At 45.1% G+C, this 19145-nt stretch overlaps 1 protein-coding gene across 1 annotated transcript in view; it reads left to right on the top strand.

Moving 5' to 3' along the window:
• DOCK1 (dedicator of cytokinesis 1) overlaps positions 1-11402 on the top strand; it is a 244271-nt gene extending 232869 nt beyond the window's left edge. The window contains exons 51-52 of the mRNA XM_017733893.1: positions 2040-2185; positions 11307-11402. Coding sequence (XP_017589382.1) covers positions 2040-2185; positions 11307-11402 — 242 coding nt within the window. The remainder of the gene's footprint in view (positions 1-2039; positions 2186-11306) is intronic.
• The last annotated feature ends 7743 nt before the right edge of the window (positions 11403-19145 follow it).

Raw genomic sequence — 19145 nt, 5'->3', positions numbered from 1 at the left:
GAGCAGGACACGGTTGCATGGACAGTTGGGTTCCATCCAGGTTCTTCAAGCAGAGTTGCCTCCACACCTTGTTTCCTTTCCAGCTCTGGGGAAAACATTCCTCAAATGTTTCCTGAAAACCTGCCTTTCCATGGATCTTCCAAAGACTTGTTAAAAGAAACAAAGGATTAGGGTTATTCCTAAAAAAAACGGTCTCACCATCCCTTTGGGAGCACCTTGACTTAGATGAAGTTAGAAGTTTTATCATGGAAGAAGTTATATCTTGTTAGTTGAAAAAGTGTCATATAGAATGCAAAGCTGAAGTGTTCAAGGTGGTTAAATTCACTTCATTTTTGGGAAATTGTGTGTTATTATACTCACTTTCAGTTTCCCAAGGAATGTCAGAGGCCTAAAAACATGGCTTGTTTCTAGTAAATATGGAAAGGTTTCTCTTTCCAAAGCAGGATTCAAGGTTTTGCTAAAGCTCTAACTAAACACACTGAAGAAGATTCCATTTCCCAGATATTTCCCTGTGTTATCCTAAACTGCTTGGAAAAAACAACCAGACAAATCCAGATATAAATACATTTAGCTAAGATACAAATGTGTAGCTGTGTAGTTGTGGGTGAGATGTGCAGGACCTGTGCCAAGGAGTTGTTCTGTGACATTAAAGGTCTCAAATTGCTGAGCTCTTCAGGTGTGCAGAATGGATGGGGAATTCATCCAGAATGGATAGGGAGGCTCATTCCCAGCATCAATATTCAGTTACAAATGCACAGCATGGTTTCCAGCTGCAGTTTAATTCCCTGAGCTCAGCAGAAGGAGATTCTCATGGAGATCCATAAAGGAAACTCTCAGGAATCTCTGGGGAATGGAGAAATCCTCTCTGTAGAAAAGGAAGGATAAAAAACAGGAGCAATGGAAAAAGCAATGAGAAATTCAGGTCCTGGTGGACAAACAACATTTTTCAGCCTAATGGAGAAGAAGCCACTGAAAATGTGAAGTCCCAGGATGGAAAATAACCTTTTTTCAGTGTAGTCCAGAGTTCAGGTGGAAGGATGAGGAGTAAAATTACACTTTTCAGTGACAAATCAATGGAGCCACCTTAGAGTTAAATCGTGTTGTGAGAGGCCATTTTAGAGAACAATAAAATCATACTTTTAATAAAATATTGATATGAACTTGCAATAAAAACATCTGCATAAACAAGTCCTCTGCTTGTTTCACAAATCACCCCAGTAAAATAAAATAGAAGTCACCTTTTTTTTTCTTTTCCTAAATAAAATTCCCTCATTTAAAAAAAAAAAAATTTGGTTTCTTATCTTGTAGAGATCACAGTGGGTTTTATTAAAAAGGCTGAATTGAAATGAGTGCATTAAAATGACTGAATTACCCTGAAATACACTGTAGGGGGATTTCTCCCCAAAACCTATGTATCACTCAGGCCTCAATAAACTTTATTGTCCCTCAGGCTATTTGCCTCTCCAGCACATACCTGGGAGGATTTATCTGCTAAGAAAAGGGAATTTTCTAGCCAGCAAACAGGAGTAATAAATGTTTGGTACTTTCTCGTGCATGATTTTATTTACCCAACAACTAATGGCTGCTCATTTGTTACAGTTACCTGGAGCCTGAAAGTTTTGGAGAGAGATGTACTTAATTCCAGGCTTTCATTTGTGCATTTTATTAACAGGGGGCTTTTCTTTTACTGGGAGAAAGTCAATAAAACTTAGCTAGATTATATTTTCTTCCTGCACTTAGGAAAACTTTTATTGTGTTTTAATGTACAAGGTGAGCTTGAAGCTGGGAAAAGAGTATTTTCTAAGCCATTAATATTTTGGTGGGAAATATGAAGCAAAAATTATTTTTTATTAAAAATGGGGGGTTGTTCAAGAGCATTTTAAAATGAGCCCAGTGTGAGTCCAAGGCCAGGTTGGAAGGTTAGTGGAAGGTGTCCCTGCCTGTGGACTGGATGATCCATGAGGCCCCTTCCAACTCAAACCATTCTGGAATTGCAGGATTCAGCTGCTGACAGAGTTAACCCAGTGTTGTTTTTGCAGGTCTGGAGCTGAATGGGTTGTCTGGCTCCGACATCCCCGACGTCCCCCCTCCTCTGCCCCTCAAAGGAAGCACAGCTGATTACGGGAACCTCATGGAAAGCCAGGACTTGATCAGCCCCACCACGTCCCCCCCTGCCCACCAGCGGGTGAGTCCCCAGAGAATGATCCTTGTGCTGTTTGCTTTGTACCTTCAGCCATCCCAGCTGAGGTGGAATCCTGCTCCTGCATCCATCAGCTCATCCAGAGGGCTCCGCAGCGTCAGGAGTGGGAGGGAACAGCAGCCTGAAGGAAAGCTGGATTCTTTCTGGTAAAGCCAAAGCCAAATGTTGTGAGGTTTGTTGGGCAGGGAGCTCTAACCAACAGGATGTCCTCTGAGCAGAAATTGGGTTTAAAGCCCTTCAGTCCTGTGTCAGGAAAGGAGATAAAACATGAACATGCCACCCTCCCTTCCTGGTGCTCCGCTCTGCCCGAATTCAATCACCACTCGTTTCCCTGAGGCAAACACACGTGTCCCCTTTGAGGCAAGGAGCTCAGAACCTCTTCATCACCACCAGCAGCTTGCTGAGGAAAAGTCACTTTTTCAGCTTTGTTTCCTGTAGCTGGAAGCTTTTAAAAATAGCATGGACCTTTTCTTTAAAGCAGCACTTCTGAGAAATGCCTTTTATTTTCTTTATGGGCAAAGCAAATACATTTAAAGGGGTGTGGGGGGTTCATCCTGGCTGGTGCCCACCAAAGATGCTCCATCACTCCCCTCCTCAGCTGGGCAGGGAGAGAGAATGTAATGAAAGTCTCATGGGTCGAGATAAGGACAGGGAGAGATCACTCCCCCCTTACCCTCAAAACAAGCTTGGCTTTGGGAAATTAATTGAATTTATTACCAACCAAATAAGAGCAGGGCAGTGATGCCCCACAAGGTCACGAGTTTTCTTTGACTTTGAAATGTCGAACTTTGAGGTGTTTTGTGGAAAACTTCCAGTGGAACTGATCCGTTTTTGTTTCCAGGATCCCTCTAAAATTCAGCATTCCAGTGAAATTCTGTTGAGTAATTTGCTTTCCAGCAAATTTCATGGCCACAGAAAGCATTTCTGATCTCAGCAGAGGAGGAGTCAGGCAGGAGTTTGGTTTGACTCTGGGAATAGTTGCGTTTAACACAGACTGTCCCAGTGCACAAGTCCAGCTTTTTCCATGGTTGAAATTGTGCCTTTGTTGCAGGAATTGAGTTTTTAATTTTTTACCATTTCAGGCTGAATGGTAAAAAAACCAGGTATGGAAGTAGCTTCAGGAGTTTGAATGGAGATCTTCAAATCATCATGTTTTACTCTTTATTTGCATATACTGAAAAATTCTCTATTCCCATGCTCTCTTCCATAGTTATTCCCCATGGCTGGCTCATTTTAGTCAATATTTTCACTTTTCTTCTCATTTCCATCAAACTCTGCTGCACTTCTAACCTTACAGCCCATTTCCCCAGCTTCTGTCTCAGAGGCCAGCTCTCATTTGTCCTGAATACAGACCTCTAAGTGGAAAATTACAGAATGTACAGCAGGGCTGCCAGGAGGTTTGTCTAAGGAATCCATCTTCAGGAAGAAAGCTGAGAAATTCACATTAAGATTCACGTTTCTTCAACTCCTTCCTGCATAAGCTCCAGCGAAGTTAATTCATTTTGTGTGATATACTGTAAGGTTTAGGCTGTGGTAGTAGCTCAGGATTGCTAAGGTGAGTTCAGTTTTTAGCTAAAAAGTATTAAACAGTGATCAGAAATAAAATCCTGGTAGCCAGGGTTTTTTTTTTCCTGCCTTGTGAGGCTTTTTGAAGGGGTTTCCACTGTGGGGATAGATGTTTTTAGTTACTGTATGACTGCCAGATGCCATGGGGGTGTGGTTTTTGGAGCCCAGACCTGGAGATAGCTCAGGTCCCAGCGTGATTTGCTCTGTGACCTTGTGCAGCTCCTGTCCTGCCATGAGCAGCATTTCCACATCATTAAATGGGAGTTCATAAAAATAGTACCAATATGCTCCCGTGGTTTTTTGCAAAGTTTTATTCAGCTCTTAATGTTTTTGCTCTTTACAATCCTGATTGCTCAGGCTCCTGTCATTTTTTTTATTACATTTTGTCACTGTAGGAGCAGACCCCTTTTTTTAACATGCGCTGTAGAAGGGCATCAGGATTTAATACCTAAGAAATGAAGTCAGATACAGGCTACATCTTCTTTTCTAAGTGTCCAAAATTTTCTTCAGTGTCTGTATTTTTATAAGCTTTCCAAGATGATGGAGTGTAGTTTCAAAGCCTGGCAGAAGGATCTAAAGCAGATCTGTCCCAGAGCCACGTGTCCTGTGCAGGGCCAGGAGTGGGAGTCGCTGATCTTCGTGGGTCCCTTCCCCTTCAGCAGATCCTGTGATTCTGTATTAGGTTTAGAATTGATTTTGGAGAAGGTTTCTAATCTTACAACAATCACTCTGTGCCTTTATTTCATAGGTAGGAAGGAAGCTTTTAAAGAACATCAAGAAAATGAGTAGTGCTGGACATGAAAGATCAGATGGGTAAATTCTCATTGCTGCCGTGATTAAATCCCACTCCATAGTTTTAATGACTTATGTTTCATGGGTCAAATAGCTCCATAATTCATAACTGGATAATTCTCTGCCTGGTAAACTGATCATCTTTTAAATTACACTGCCTTTGTATCAGTGGAGAAAAATCAGTAAAACCTATTAGAGATAAGATTATCTGAGTGGCTTTTAAGCTGGAAATATCTCCTCTTGTGAGGAATGATTGTGTTTTTCACTCTGGTTGTCTTGCAGTGGGTTATGAAAGCCAGGAAAAGTGCTGTAGTGAACTCAAAAGCAGGCAGCCAGAAAGGGATCTGATGCTCCAAGTCAAACTGCAGGCAATAATGTCATTTATGAGACAGCAATCTCAGGTATTTGGAGTCCATGTTACCTTGGTCTACCTGAAGTCTTTAATCCAGGTGATCACCTCATTATCATTTCACGATTGTCCCTTACTCCTTGTTAACTCTGAGACCCCTGTAGATACTGTCTTGCTCCCTGTGATTTGTTCTGCTAAAAATGTCCTTAATAATATATGGGAACATAAAAAAAAAAAAAAAGAAATCTACGACTCCTGCAAGGATTATTATTACATCAAGGGATTCCTTTAGGCACTTATCATTCTTTATGGGTTCATCCTCACCCTTGCATACAAATCAACCTCCTGCTTAGTATGCAGAGCAGGGAGGGAGCTCAAAGAAAATAGACAAAGGAGCACTTGGGTTGATAATATTGGCTATAACACTTGCTAAGCATGGGATAATGGCTGGGATGGGAACATCTCCATCAATCCAGCACAGGTGGAACGGCGATGGCTGAAGCCTGCGAGGAGCAGAGCAGTCTTGGGTTGACTCTCTGTTGTATGGGGATTATTCTGGCTGCTTGTTGGGATATAATGGGAAGGCAGACCCCAGGGGGATTTTTCGTGTGTTGCAATGCAAGTGCTGCAGTGCTGGAAATTCTCTCTTGTATCAGCTGCAGTGAGCAAAAAATGACCTGAAAGGCTTCAGCAAATGCATTGTTCTCACGTGGACAGGGACAGAGAGGCTGGAAATGCAGCTGGAACTATGGAGGAGCAGGGAATTAGGGAGCACAACTTCAGGGGTTGCAATAGCAGCCTACAGCTCCTCTCTGATCTCTGCTCCCTGTGACAGAGACAGGACCCAGGGAACAGCTGGAGCTGTGTCAGGGAGGTTTAGGTTGGATATCAGGAAAGGTTCTTCCCCCAGAGGGTGCTGGGCACTGCCCAGGCTCCCCAGGGAATGGGCACGGCCCCGAGGCTGCCAGAGCTCCAGGAGAAAAAAAAAAAATTAAAATATGGGGCTTATTTGCCATGTGATCATTATTTTTGCCTGCTGGAGATGGGAAACACTGCAAGCCCTTCTTCCAGTGCCAGTCCCTCGCTCTTTGGTGGGTGAAGCTGTTGCTGAGCAAAGAGTTTCTGAAAAATTCACATTTACTTTTTAGTCAGTCTCCAAATCAATGGACTGCCACTGCTTTTTACAGGATTTTGAGTGAAATCTGTGTTCTCCTGCTGTCTGCCCAGACAGTGATGTGTCCCTTGATTTAGTTTAGGGAGTGGCCGTGTCCCGCTCTCCGCATGGGATCAGGCCGTGGTTTGGGCCATGCTGTGTTGGTTTATCTCTCTTGCAGGACCTGGGCCTTCAGTGAGAAATACAGGGTCAGTCTGGAGTCTAAAGCTAATTCTGAATGTTTTGCTCATGACTCCTGAGCTCTGTTTGTGCCTGGACTGGAGCGGGGAAGCGGCGCTGGGGAAATCGAGTTACCCAGTGTGGGCAGAAATACTGACAATGTCCACGTGGAGAAATGGGTTTCACAGAGGGAAAGTGGCCATAGCTGTGCTCCAGCACAGCTGTCACACTCCAGGAGCCAGGTCCTCCCTATATGAGGGGTGCAGGCCCCTGTCAGGTCCAGCTCTGCCCTCACCCACTGCCATTATCCCCCACAGGAGCATCCCCCCAGCCAGGGGCCTGCCAGAAGTCATGGGGAAAGTCAGAGAATCATGGAGTGGTTTGGGTTGGAAAGCATCTTAAATCCCATCCAGTGCCACCCCTGCCATGTGCAGGGACACCTTCCACTGTCCCAGGCTGCTCCAAGCCCCAGTGTCCAGCCTGGCCTTGGGCACTGCCAGGGATCCAGGGGCAGCCCCAGCTGCTCTGGGCAACCACTGCCCCGGCCTGCCCACCCTCCCAGGGAACAATTCCTGCCCAACCCCCCGCCCTGCCCGGGGGCTCGGGGAAGCCATTCCCTGTGTCCTGTCCCTCCATCCTTTTGCCCCAGTCCCTCTCCAGCTCTCCTGGAGCCCCTTTAGACCCTGCAAGGGGCTCTGAGCTCTCCCTGGAGCCTTCTCTTCTCCAGGATGAACAGCCCCAGCTCTCCCAGCCTGTCCCAGAGCAGAGGTGCCCCTTTGATCTGATCTGGGATACTGACCTGGTGCAATTCCATGTTTCCCATTTTGAGGCATTTCTCCCATTGCCCCAGGAGGGGCTGAGGGCTGGGAATACACCGAGTGCACCTCTGCAGAAGAACCCTTCAAATTCCTCTCCCTGATCCCAGTGCACTCCAGCAAGGGCAGGTAACAGCTGTGCCACAGAGTCCAATGAGACTCTAATAGATGATGTATGAACCAGGGGCTGAACAGTCATTTTACATCAGGTACCTGCTGGATTTTCCACAGAACTTTGCTCCCTGGGTCAAACAGCCAATTAGCTTAAACTGTCTCTAATTTAGCTCACATTAGTGGAGTCGGGCTGTTCTCCCTGCAGTGTTATTCTGCCAGAGCCTCACACTCAAATGCTACATTTCATTGCAGATATTAAATAAGCAGGTTGTTGTCAGGCATCTCAGCTCTATGCTGAAGGAACAACTCAGTGTCTGAAAGCATTTTCACAGTCCTGGGTAGCTGATGGTCTGTTTACATCCCAGGAGCATTTCTCCTGCTCCTGGCCTAATTTAGATCCCTTAATCATCCCAACCAAAGTGCTTCTCACTGGATCTCCAGAGCTCGTGGTATCGATGACCACTGAATTTCAAAGACAAAGAGTTCCTTGCACAGGAAGAAACCTCGTGCAGTGTCACAAGGACCGTTTTGATGAATCAAATTCTGTTTGATTTTTTGGTAGTTGTTTCTTCTAACAGTATTCTCTGAATGGAAAACAACTCATCTCTCATTTTGCTGCTTCGGAGTAGCAAAAAAAGAAAAAGCATTTTCTCATCTTCTGTAATTGATTTTTACTCCATCCTGAACACGCCTGGTGTAGTGCAGCTGATATCTTTCTGTAAAAGAACGCAGACAAATGTTTTTAAACTTGATTCTTTTCTGTCTCAGGGAAAGTGTAAAAAAAACAACCAGCAAACAAATGGGAGCAATTTCATGTCTGAAGCAGAAGGAACAGATTGTTTCTGTGTTGCAGATGTGCCTTTTACATAAGGTTTCTGCTTCCCCTGAGGTACCCGTGAGTCAAGGATTCTGCCCAAAATAGGTTGGGATGTGAAGCAGCAGCCTCTGTCAGTTTGTCAGGAAGGAAAGGGAAGAGTCAGGTTCACGATTAACCACCAAGATACAAACATGAACTTGGCAAAGAGAGTCTTAATTAAATACAAAATCAAGGCAAACTCTATTTTTATTGCAAAGTTTCTAAGGGGAAGTGCTGCAAAAATGAACTTTATAAGCCTGATAGTGATTTTTGCGAGTGTGGTGTTAAAGAGAGGGAGGAAGTGTGCTGGAATTTCTTCTGTCCTGGGATAAAAGGAAGGACGGATCAGCCCTGGGAGCGATGCTTTGGAGTTGCAGCAGCTCCATAATGGAATGTTTTGTCTTGCTAAATTCCGAACAATGTCGCCCCAACCAGCATTACACATCCTACTTAATATATTCATTGGGAGCTTATTATATAAATGAACATGTGCTAAATTTATCCGACTTTCTAATGGAAATTGTAAATTCAATTATAATAATTATCTACCTATCTCTGCTATTTCTTTCTGCCTAATTTGCTTGCAGAATCTGAGCTCGGGTAGGTTTTGAGCTTGTTATTTATAGCATATATATTTAGCTTCTTCTCATTGTATTTGCATTGTCTCTGCTCTTCAGAACCAGGTTTTCAGGGCTGATTTGATTGTTCTCTGATCAATATGAAGGGGCTCATTTGGTTGAGAAATGCCTTTGATCTAATTGAATTGAGAATTATTGCCAATAGAGTGTTATTTAAATTCAAAATGGATTTGCACAAATGATGCTATCAGCAGAGTTGGGGTTTTTTTTTCCTGGTGATGAATATGAAGTTAAAGAGAGCAAAGCAGAGAGGAAAGTTTTGTATTTTGTGGTGTGTTTTTGAGGGGCACGTGGTTTACGGAGTTGGGAAGGGAATGTCAGCTCCATGAGATGTTGGATGTTCTTCAGACCACCAGCATTTCCCAAAGCTTTCCCAGAGCCCCTGCCTGGATACAGGACTGGAATTAAACAGATTCCACAAGATTTTGAAATCTTGACACTTACTCAGGTGCCCCAGCAGGGATTCAGGAGTTAACATGCCAAGTTAAGAAGGGGATTTGCTCAGGTAGAGGAAATGGTTCTGGCTGTAACACTTCAGAGGCAGATCAGCAGTGGCATTTTAATTAAAAACCAAACAAAATTTTCAGTTTTGCATGTAGTAAAAAATTAAATTCTTATTTTATTTGCTTTCATAATAACCTGTTGACTTTCCTGACTCAGAGATCATCATGTCCCACTGGAAGCTGAGAATAAGTAGTGCCCGTTTGGAGCCTGCTGTGGGAAATCATGGAATCATTTAGGTTGGGAAAGGCCACTAAAATCATCGAGTCCAACGTTCCCCCAGCGCTGCCAAGGCCACCCCTGCCCCCTGTCCCCAGTGCCAGGTGTGGAAGCGTCTTTTCCAGGCAGGCAGGGAAATACAGCATCCCAGACCTGGCACCCTGGCTCCGGTGCCTGGCTTTTGGTTCAGAGCTTCTCCTTCAGCAGCAGATTAAACCCAATGGATTTCCATAGTGCCAGAGAACATTTAGCAGCCAAGGAGGAAGGTGGAAGTAGGCAGAAAGAGCAGTGGTGCTGCTGGAGAGGCTGGGAAACAGAGTTGGGTGGAGCAGAATGCAGAAACAAGCTCAGGGCATGGCTCACCCGGTGGTAGTTTGGGATCCCTCTTCCTCTGCCACAGGAGAGAGTCAGGAGGAATGAGGAAAGGTGTAAAACAGATTGGAAAGTGGTTGTCTCCAGGCAGGATACAGGAAAGAAATTCCAGCAAAAATCCAGCCCCCCTGGCTCAGACAGTTTGCATTCTTACCTTTCTCCTTAGTCTGTGATCAGTAAAAGTGTCTGGTGAAAGCTCTGGGTTTGTAAATCCATGCTGGCTTCAAACCTGCTTGGGAGAGGGTGTTTAGTTACCTTAAAGGTTGTTTTTCTTCTACTCTTACTCATCTCCAAAAACTCCCAGTCATGAGATTGCAGGAGCATCAGCAATTATGCTCTGAGCAGAGGAGAGACTGAGATGTCCCGTCCTCACCCTGAACCTCTCTTCCTTTTGGGACAGAGTCCTTGGATAGCTTTTCAAAGGACCAGTTCTGTTTCTGTGCACTTCCATGGGGTTTCTCAGTTGTTTCCATACCTCATCCTGACAAACCATCAGTAATTTTGTCCAGCACTGAGGCACTGCAGGTGCTTGGGCTGTTCTTGCAGAGGTGCCCAAGGAATTTGGTGCTTGTCAGGCTGTGACTGTGTGGAGCCAGGAGCTGGTGCTGGGCTGGGTGAGGCAGGATGGGAACAAACAAATGGCTCTGGGAAAGCATCATCAGGCTTGGAGGAAAACAAAAGGCCCTGAGTGGGGAATGGGGGAGAAACTTAGGGAAAAACAAAGCCAAAGCAGCGCTGATGAGCTGTGACCCCGGAGCACAGCCAGGGAAACCTGCGCTGCCTGCACAGCCAGAGTGCTGGGAAACCTGCCTGCAAACTGCGGTGCTCTCCAGCTCTTCCTGCAACAGATTTTATCATCTACTCTTTGAATATTATGGAAAAAAGGTCTTAATTTCCATAATGGCTTTGTTAATTTGTCCGATTAGCTGGTGATTCTAACTGGGGATGCTCTTCTGTTGAGAGATACGTAAAGTGATTTAAAATATGAATATTTGAACATTCTGCATTTCTGTTTGGAATATTTTAATTATAACTGTGTGTGTAATAGTAAATTGCAAGTTACTTTTCTCCCTAACTAGTTTTGAATTGTTTCTTTTTTGGTTTGGTTTTTTTTTTATGTTTCTGTTCTAACTGTGCAAGATCCAAAACCTAATGGAAAAGCAATGAAGCCATTGCCTCAGCTTGGTTTTTAAGCTCTGAGTGCCTAGAGGCTGAGAGCAATCGATACAGACCAAGAAATCAATATCCTATCATGATATAAAGTGGGGAATTATAAACTTCTCCAGTGCTTTCAAAAGATTTTTCCTGAAATATTGAGCTAATTAATCCTGAACCTTTGAGAGATTTTTTTTTCATGATCAAAAGTAAAAGTTGTATTTAAAAGTAATGGCTGAGAGCCTGTGGTGTTCACAGCAAATTCTGCAAGGAGAGGTTTTTGTGAGCCAGAGGGCTCCAGACTTGCCTGCTGCCTCTTGCACTTATAGATGACCAGAAAATGTTCCAGAATTCCATTCATTCCTAATGTGATCAATCCAAATTGGTTTCTTCCAGCACCTGCCTCCTCCACTCCCCAGCAAGACTCCGCCGCCGCCGCCTCCCAAGACGACGCGGAAGCAAACGTCTGTTGACTCTGGGATTGTCCAGTGAAGAAGGGGTTTTGTTCCAAAGATAAAGCTGTAACAATTCATTTCCCTAAGTATTTTATGGTCTATAATGTTTACCTCATTCAGGCGTGCAGTATCTAACATTTAGTGCAATGACTCTAACTCCGTAAGAAATCCATCTCTAGCCACGTGTCGGACCCAACACTACATCCCCCTCGTTTTGGGGTTATTCCCTCCCATAACTTGAATCTGGATTTCTACTTGAGACTGGGAACTCCATCAACTGACAGAACCCTCTTCCTAAACCTTCTCCCTGCTTCAGGAGAACACCAGGGACAGAGCTAAACGTGGAGATTAAAATGAGAGCTGGAAATTTTGTACCTAAAGATTTTGGGTACCTCTGGAGTTTCAAATGAGCAGAGTTTTTGTATCTAATCTCAGTGTATATAGGAATCAATGACAATATTCACATGGAATTCAGGGCCGGAGGAGGTTTCCCAGTGAGGTGAAGCTGCTGTAGGATTTCCCTGAATAACAGGGATTTTATAGCCCAGGGTTAAAAATCAGACACCACTGATTTGTGAAATTGGTCAGTGTTACAAATAACCTGATTGCAATGAGCAAAGTGGGGATTTGGGGCTGTCTTGGCCACAGTGACCACAGAGCCATCGAGTTTAAAATCTCTGGTGAGAGGAGGGAAAGTGCCAGCAAAACCTCCGCTCTGACCATGAGGCTGCTCAGGGAATTTGTAAGGTCCCCTGGGAAAATGTTTTTGCAGGTGCTGGGGTCCATCAGTGCTGGTCCCTTTTTAAACATCACCTCCTAAGGCCACTGGAGCAGCAATTCCCAAATGTTGGCAGTCAAGCAGGCGAGGCAGAGCTGGCTTGGCTGGACAAGGATCTCCTCTTGGATATCCAGTGGAAAAGGAAGGTGTGTGCCAGTGGAAGCAAGGTCAGGGGACATGGGAACAACACAGAGATGCTGCTCCCCACTGTAGGGAGAAAATTCATGTGGTCAGGGCTCAGCTGGGGTTGGAGATGCCAGAACTGTGGGGGAGGGACAAAAAAAGAGAGTTTTTTCAAATATATAAATGGCAAAAGGCAGGGTAAAAATAACATCAGCCCATTCCAGGGTGGGATGGGCACCTCACAAACAGGGGACAGGGACAGGGCAGAGGGGTTTGACACATCCTTTGGCTCTGTCTTCAACATGGGTCACAGACCAAGAGGGTCCCAGTGCCCTGAGCTGCAGGACCATGACTGTGACAATGGTCAACTCTCAGTCAGCCTGGAACTGCAGGATCTGCAGCCCCAGCTGAATCCCTGCAAGTCTATGGGCCCTGGTGGGATTTATCCAAGAATCCTTAAAGAGCTGCTGATGTCATCACAAAACCCCTTTTGATGATTTTCGAGCAGTCTTGGGAATCCAGAGAGGTCCCAGCTGACTGGAGGTGGAGAACGTCGTCCTGGTTTTCAAAAAGAGCAAGAAGGAGGGCCCTGGAAACTACAGGCCCAGTAAAATCATGGAAAAGATTATTCTGGGAGGTGCTGGAAAACACCTGGAGGACAACGCAGTCATTGGTGAGAGCCAGCACGGCTGCATGAGGGGAAGGTCCTGCTTGTGGAACCTGATCTCCTTCTACAGCAGGGTGACCCAGCTGGCTGATCCAGGAAAGCCAGGAGATGGAATCTTCTTGGACTTCATCAAAGCTTTTGATACTGCCTCCCACAGGATCCTTCTGGACAAAATGTCCATCCTGCAGCAGGAGAAACACATCATGGGGTGGGGGAGCAACTGGCCCAGGGGTCAGGCACAAAGGGTGATAGTGACTGGGGTGACATCAGGCTGGCACTGGCCACAATATAAGTAAGACATTAAACTATTAGAGGGTGTCCCAAGGAGGCCATGAGAATGGGGAAGGGCCTTGAGGAGAAGCCGTGTGAGGAGCAGCTGAGGGCACTTGGAATGTTCAGCTGGAGAAGAGAGACTGAGTGGAGACCTCATTGGGTCATCAGCATCCTCCTGAGAGGAGAGCAGGGGCAGGAACCGAACTCTGCATTGTCATAATCAGGGACAGGAGCCAGGGAATGGCTGGAGCTGGGCCAGGGAGGTTTAGGTTGGGTATCAGGGAAAGGTTCTTCCCCCAGAGGGTGCTGGGCACTGCCCAGGCTCCCCAGGGAATGGGCACGGCCCCGAGGCTGCCAGAGCTCCAGGAGCGTTGGGACAGCGCTGCCAGGGATGCCCAGGGTGGGGTTGTTGGGGGGTCTGGGCAGGGCCAGGGGATGGACTGGATGATCCTGGTGGGTTGCTCCCAACTCAGGATAATCTGTGATTAGTGGGCTTTGTAAAATCAGTCATTGGTGATCAGCCATCACCATTTCCATTCAGTTGGATCTCCTGGGTGTCCACGAGGGGGAAAACAAGGAAGCCTTGGAGCTGCCAACGGCACAAGGGTATGGGAGAGGGAAGAGCAGGCAGGGAGGAGACTCGCGGTCACTCTGAACCTAAATGTTGAGTACAGAAATGGGAAGAGCTTTTTCCTTTCTTTGTTGTGTAATATTTCATGTTGGATTAGGATGAACTGAACAGAATCACTTTGTCCTTGTGCCATCATTCTGTACAGTGTTTGTATATATGATGGTTTTTAGAATGTTTTAATTTTTATGGTGCCTGCTTTTCATGTAATAATGAATTAATGTGCCTGCAAAGAATGCTTTACGTATTCTTAATTTCCTAATTGCTGAAAGTGTAAAGAAAAAACAAAAAGCATTTTTTTTTCCAGATATTAAGCTCTGAGAAATATGAGACTGATGGGATGGGGTTTTGGGAGGGAGGAAGGAAACTAACTTTATACTCTTGTGGTTTTTTATTGTCATCACACTTTTGGTTTTTTTTATTATCTACAATCTTTTTACTCTTACAGTAGATTGTTTTTAAATATACCACTGACTCAAAAAAAATAAACTGTTATTTTAAAACGTTGTCTAAGAAAATGGAATACATTCCCTGGGTATTTTTGAGCCTTACTGCAGAATTTTGGGAACTACTGCATTCTGCAGAGGGCTGCATATACACTTCCTTTTTTTCAGGACAGTTTGGTGGAGAACTCATGGGAAAACTGAAATCTTTCACTGTGCTGTTGTGGTTGTCCCTGCAGGTTGGAGCTGAAACACTCATCAGCACTAAGAACACCCATCCCTGTGTGCTGTCCATGCCCATGATGATGGCTTGGGTATCTCTAAGTGAAAGCTTCAGAAAACAGATGAGTTTCATGTCGTATTTTCCACCTCAGGTACCGCTACAGGATGCAAGTTCCAAGCAGAAGTGACTTTACACAGCAGTAAAGCAACACTGCTGTTACAAAGGCAGAAAAATTGCCCTTCTCATAAAAAGTGGCTCTGGTGGTCAATTATATATTCTCATATTTCTGCCTTAAACTATGGTGTCACTTTGGATCAAACAAACACACTTTTCCTTGCCATAAAATCAGCTCCAGGAGTGCCTCAGAATGTACTGTTGGATCTCATCCTGCAATTCTCTCTTTGTTTTGTTAATATAATCTCTGCTCAGGAGGAGCAGGCAGAGAAGGCTTCTTAGCTGCAGTCAATCAGATATCTGTAGTCAATTAATAATATATTACAACTTTAATTCTGTAAGTCTTTTATTTAATTGGGAATTGCTTTAGAGGCTGCTCTTGCTGCTGCCAGGGAGCTTGTGCTGGGATGCTGGTGAATTTTCCTCTTTTCTGTTCCATTTGCTTCCTAAAGGATGGGAAGAGCTTTCCCATCGACCTTTCAGTGGATGCCTGTAAATTGTATTTCTGATAATGTGTTTTCACACGTCCTTAGCAAATTCCTGTGCTCATGCAAGTGTTATAATTCGGCCCTGCGAGACTCCTCAAACAAGAGCTGCACTTCCACATCGCTCTCACAGTACAGACTCCAAATCCTGTCTGTGTGTGTGTTTTACAAATACACAGGCTGAGCCTGGGAATTGAAAATCAGGCTCTCAGACCCGAATTGTCACCGCTTTCACAGTCTAACAGCTCCTGGGCTGTGGCTCACGTAGAACCCAGGCAGAATGAATCAGTGCCCTCCTCCAAGTGTGGTAAAAACACACTTCAGCAAATCCAGCAGCTGATTCCTTACAGGCAGTGAACAATCCCAGGAAAGCTGGTTTTTCCCATGGTTTGCCCTCTTCCTTTGCACTCCAGTTGGGAGTCAGAGCATCCCAGTGCCATGGGAATTCCTTGTCACATTGTTCGTGACACAGCAGAAGAGCTCATTATGCAACAATAGAGAACAAGGAGCTGATTTGACTTTAACCAGTGGTGGGACCTCCTGGCTCTTCCATCTGCCCCATTTCTGTGGGAATTCATCCCTAAATGGCTCCAAGGAGTCTTTTGTTTTCCCCACCCCATGGCCTGAGCTGCATGTGGAGAAGGTGAGATTGGGATCACCTGGTGTATTTATCCTCCTGGTGCCTCCATGCCCGAAGGCCCCACTCAGACTTCATTCAAATCAGTATTTCTGCTTGCACAGGTGACCCAGCTGTCTCTTCCATAGCAGACCTTGGCCAGGGAATGGGCCAAGGATCCAGAGGGGCCAGGTTTTCACCATTTGGGACAAGTCAGGGATTAACCTCCGCCAGGTGCTGTCCCTCTGCTCAGACGTGAGAGCAGCTCCACAGGGCTTTCTGACACAAAGTTCCCTGAAAGAAGTGATTCAGAGGTGTCAAGTTACTGGACAGTGGGAAAAACTGGAATTTTAATTGTCACTTCTTGAAGAGCAGCTTGAATTCACTTAGTGAAAGTTACCTCACAGTGCCAGGATAGAAAGGAGAAGCCCTTGATTCCATTTCCCTGAGTCTCAGCATGGGAGTGAGGGGGGATTTTACAGGTGCACAGATGAGTCCCACACAAAACCACCCAAGATTTGTTGCACAGGGTTTGTTTGCTTTTTAATCACATTTATTTTCAGTGGGAAGCTCAACAGAAAGGTCACTCCTCTAAGCTGGTTCCTGTAATTGACATTTACGATTACTGAGATGTCTCCCATGGTACCACAAATTCTGAGGGTAAAAATGTTTTTAAATTCAGTTTTGTGTTAACATAGGCATTTTTCTTTACCTTGGCTGTAGTTCTGTGTGACTTTACAGAGGAAAAGGGTGAAAAGTTTGCAGTGGGAATGTATTTATTTATGATACATGAACAGAGGTTCATGCGAGTGCAGGTACAGCTGTGTATTCATGCACACACATCAAACACACATTTTTAATGTGATCTCTCTCTCACTGACTGCTTGAGGTCTCCACCTTCTTGCTTCATGTTAAACATCTTCCTTGTCAATTCTTGTGGCTGTTTTGGGGACCATCCCGTGCCAGAAGTTTGATGTGGTGTGAGGCCAGGCTGTGGCTGCATCCCCTGCACAAACCAGGGAAGGCTTTTCCACTTTGCATCCACACCTTGCCCTGGGATAAATCAATAAATTGGAGCATGTCTAGAGATTCCCCCATGGAAAACAGACCGAGCACTCGAGTGATGGTGAGCCCTGGAATTCAGGGTTTTCCCCTGTCCTCAGTTTTTAGCAGTAATGGGAAGCGTGAGGTCCAGCTGTGCTGGTATTTCAATTTCCTCTAGTTCTCCTTTTGTACTTTCCATGCCTCTAAACTGAATTTCAGGCTTGCCATTGCCCTCTTCTTGGGGCTGCAGAAACGTGGGGATCATTACAAGCACTTGGTTAGTGTATGGGGTCTCTCCAGCTGTTCTCCAGTGAGGCTATTTATAGGATTTTTAATTTCCCTTGGGTTTTTTTCATATGTATTCTGCAGACATGAATAATTACTGTAAATTGTGTTTCTCTATTGAATGATGCTTCTATTTTTCATTTCCAGCGTGTGTGGCATTGTATTCCAGCACTTCAGTGGGAAGTGGCTGAATTAAATAACTCATTTCCCAGCTAAGGAAAGGTGGCTGTGGGCTGTGGTGCTGGAGACACGTCCTGACCCCCTTGGGATGGCGTTAAGATGCCAATCTTGAGAGATTCCTCTGCCCAAATTAAGGTGCACGGGAGACCATGTGCTGGAGTCAATCGTTCTGGTTTTATTTAACAGTAAATGTGAGGTAGAGAGAAGAAAGAAACAGAAAAGAGAGGAGAGAGATTAAGCAGAAGATATTTGTCATCAACATTTGAGAGAGTCCTTACTCTGGCTTTAAGCAAAACCAAACCCAAATGTGGCTCTGGTTCCTATCAAGGCATTTTTGGTGTGTTCTCCAGTTGCTGGCTGCTCTGCCCAATTTTATTTCATTCTCCTGTGGCTGTGCTTGCATTTCCTCAGTGCTGCAATCCCGATTTAAAATGAGTTTTCTTTCTCCGTAATTCCCACGAGCGATGCCGGATCACTGCACTGCCAGTGGAAAACCCAGGAAACCAACTACAGAACCTTCCTGGACTACAAAAAGAATTCCTTAGCAGGATATGAAGCGAGCAGTGGGAATGAAGAGGGACCCAGGCACCGTTCCAGAGCAGTGCGACACATTCCGTGTGGGATCACAGCGACTCACCAGACACGGAATGGTCAGAGAGGTAAAACAATCCCAGCAGCTCCAGGCTGGGCAAAACATTTCTCAGCTCAGCATGAATTATGCAGCTTAAACCACTTATTAACATGCCATTTAACAGGATGAACACTGGTTTGGGGAGCGTGTTCTTGCAGCAAGAGGAGAAGGCATTGCAGAGAGCAGGAAGTTTGGTTAAGCTGTAATTACTGTTTCTCTGGAAATGAGATGTGTTTGCCTGCATTTAATTGCATGAGCTCAACAGCTCACCAAGAAAAAATCCAAAGAAATCAACCATAAATTAAACAATTTTAAAAGTATAATGCCTTCTTGCAAAAGATGAGGCACTTAATACCTACTGGTGTTATAGGAGGGCTGTCCTGAGATATTTTTTACATTTTACTGAGATCTGGTTGTCCATAATATTCCGTTTACTGGCTATAAACTTACTTCCATGAGTTTATTACTGTGTACAGTTGGTAAATTGGTTTGTTGTTGCTTTTTCCAAGCAGTCCATTATTGTTGAGCTGCTCCTTAGAGGAAGAGAATAGAAGAAAAAAAATGGAAATAATGGGATTTTTAAAGAAGTTTGTGTCTTTCCTGACTTTGTAGTCCCTGTGGAGCTGGGCAGAGATCTGTGGGAAGTTACATCTTACTCTTGTGTTGGATTATCCTTCCATGTGGAGAGTTGGGAATATAAGTACATGTCCAAACACAAAAAACCTTGGGAAGAGACAGAGCTCCTCTGAACCTCCCATCAGAAGGACCTGGAGAGAAATCAGTGTTTGGTCTGGTCTCGGCTGCTCTGTGGGCTCTGGACTTGGTGGCAGGGAAGTGACTTTGGAAAAGGAAATTCCTTCTCTCTGGTGTGAGGTTTTCTGGGACGTGGTGTTTGTGTAAGGTCAGGAGCAGATAATCGTGTCTTAGGTTAGGCCTGGTCTCTTTCACACCTGGAAAATGGGAAGTTGTGCTTGGATTGATGGCAAGAACAGGGCTGGAGCTGCTGTTCAGTGGGAGAGCTGGGGCTGTTCACCTGGAGAGGAGAAGGCTCCAGGGAGAGCTCCGAGCCCCTTGCAGGGCCTAAAGGGGCTCCAGGAGAGCTGCAGAGGGACTGGGGACAAGGGATGGAGGGACAGGACACAGGGAATGGCTTTAAGCTGAAAGTGGGGAGATTTAGATGGGATATTGGGCAGGAATTGTTGCCTGGGAGGGTGGGCAGGCGCTGGCAGA

The sequence above is a fragment of the Corvus brachyrhynchos genome, unplaced genomic scaffold (assembly GCF_000691975.1).
Source record: "Corvus brachyrhynchos isolate BGI_N302 unplaced genomic scaffold, ASM69197v1 scaffold514, whole genome shotgun sequence".
NCBI classification, from domain to species: domain Eukaryota; kingdom Metazoa; phylum Chordata; class Aves; order Passeriformes; family Corvidae; genus Corvus; species Corvus brachyrhynchos.
The sequence above is the reverse complement of the archived record's forward strand: the minus strand, read 5'-3'. Positions and strand labels throughout refer to the sequence as shown.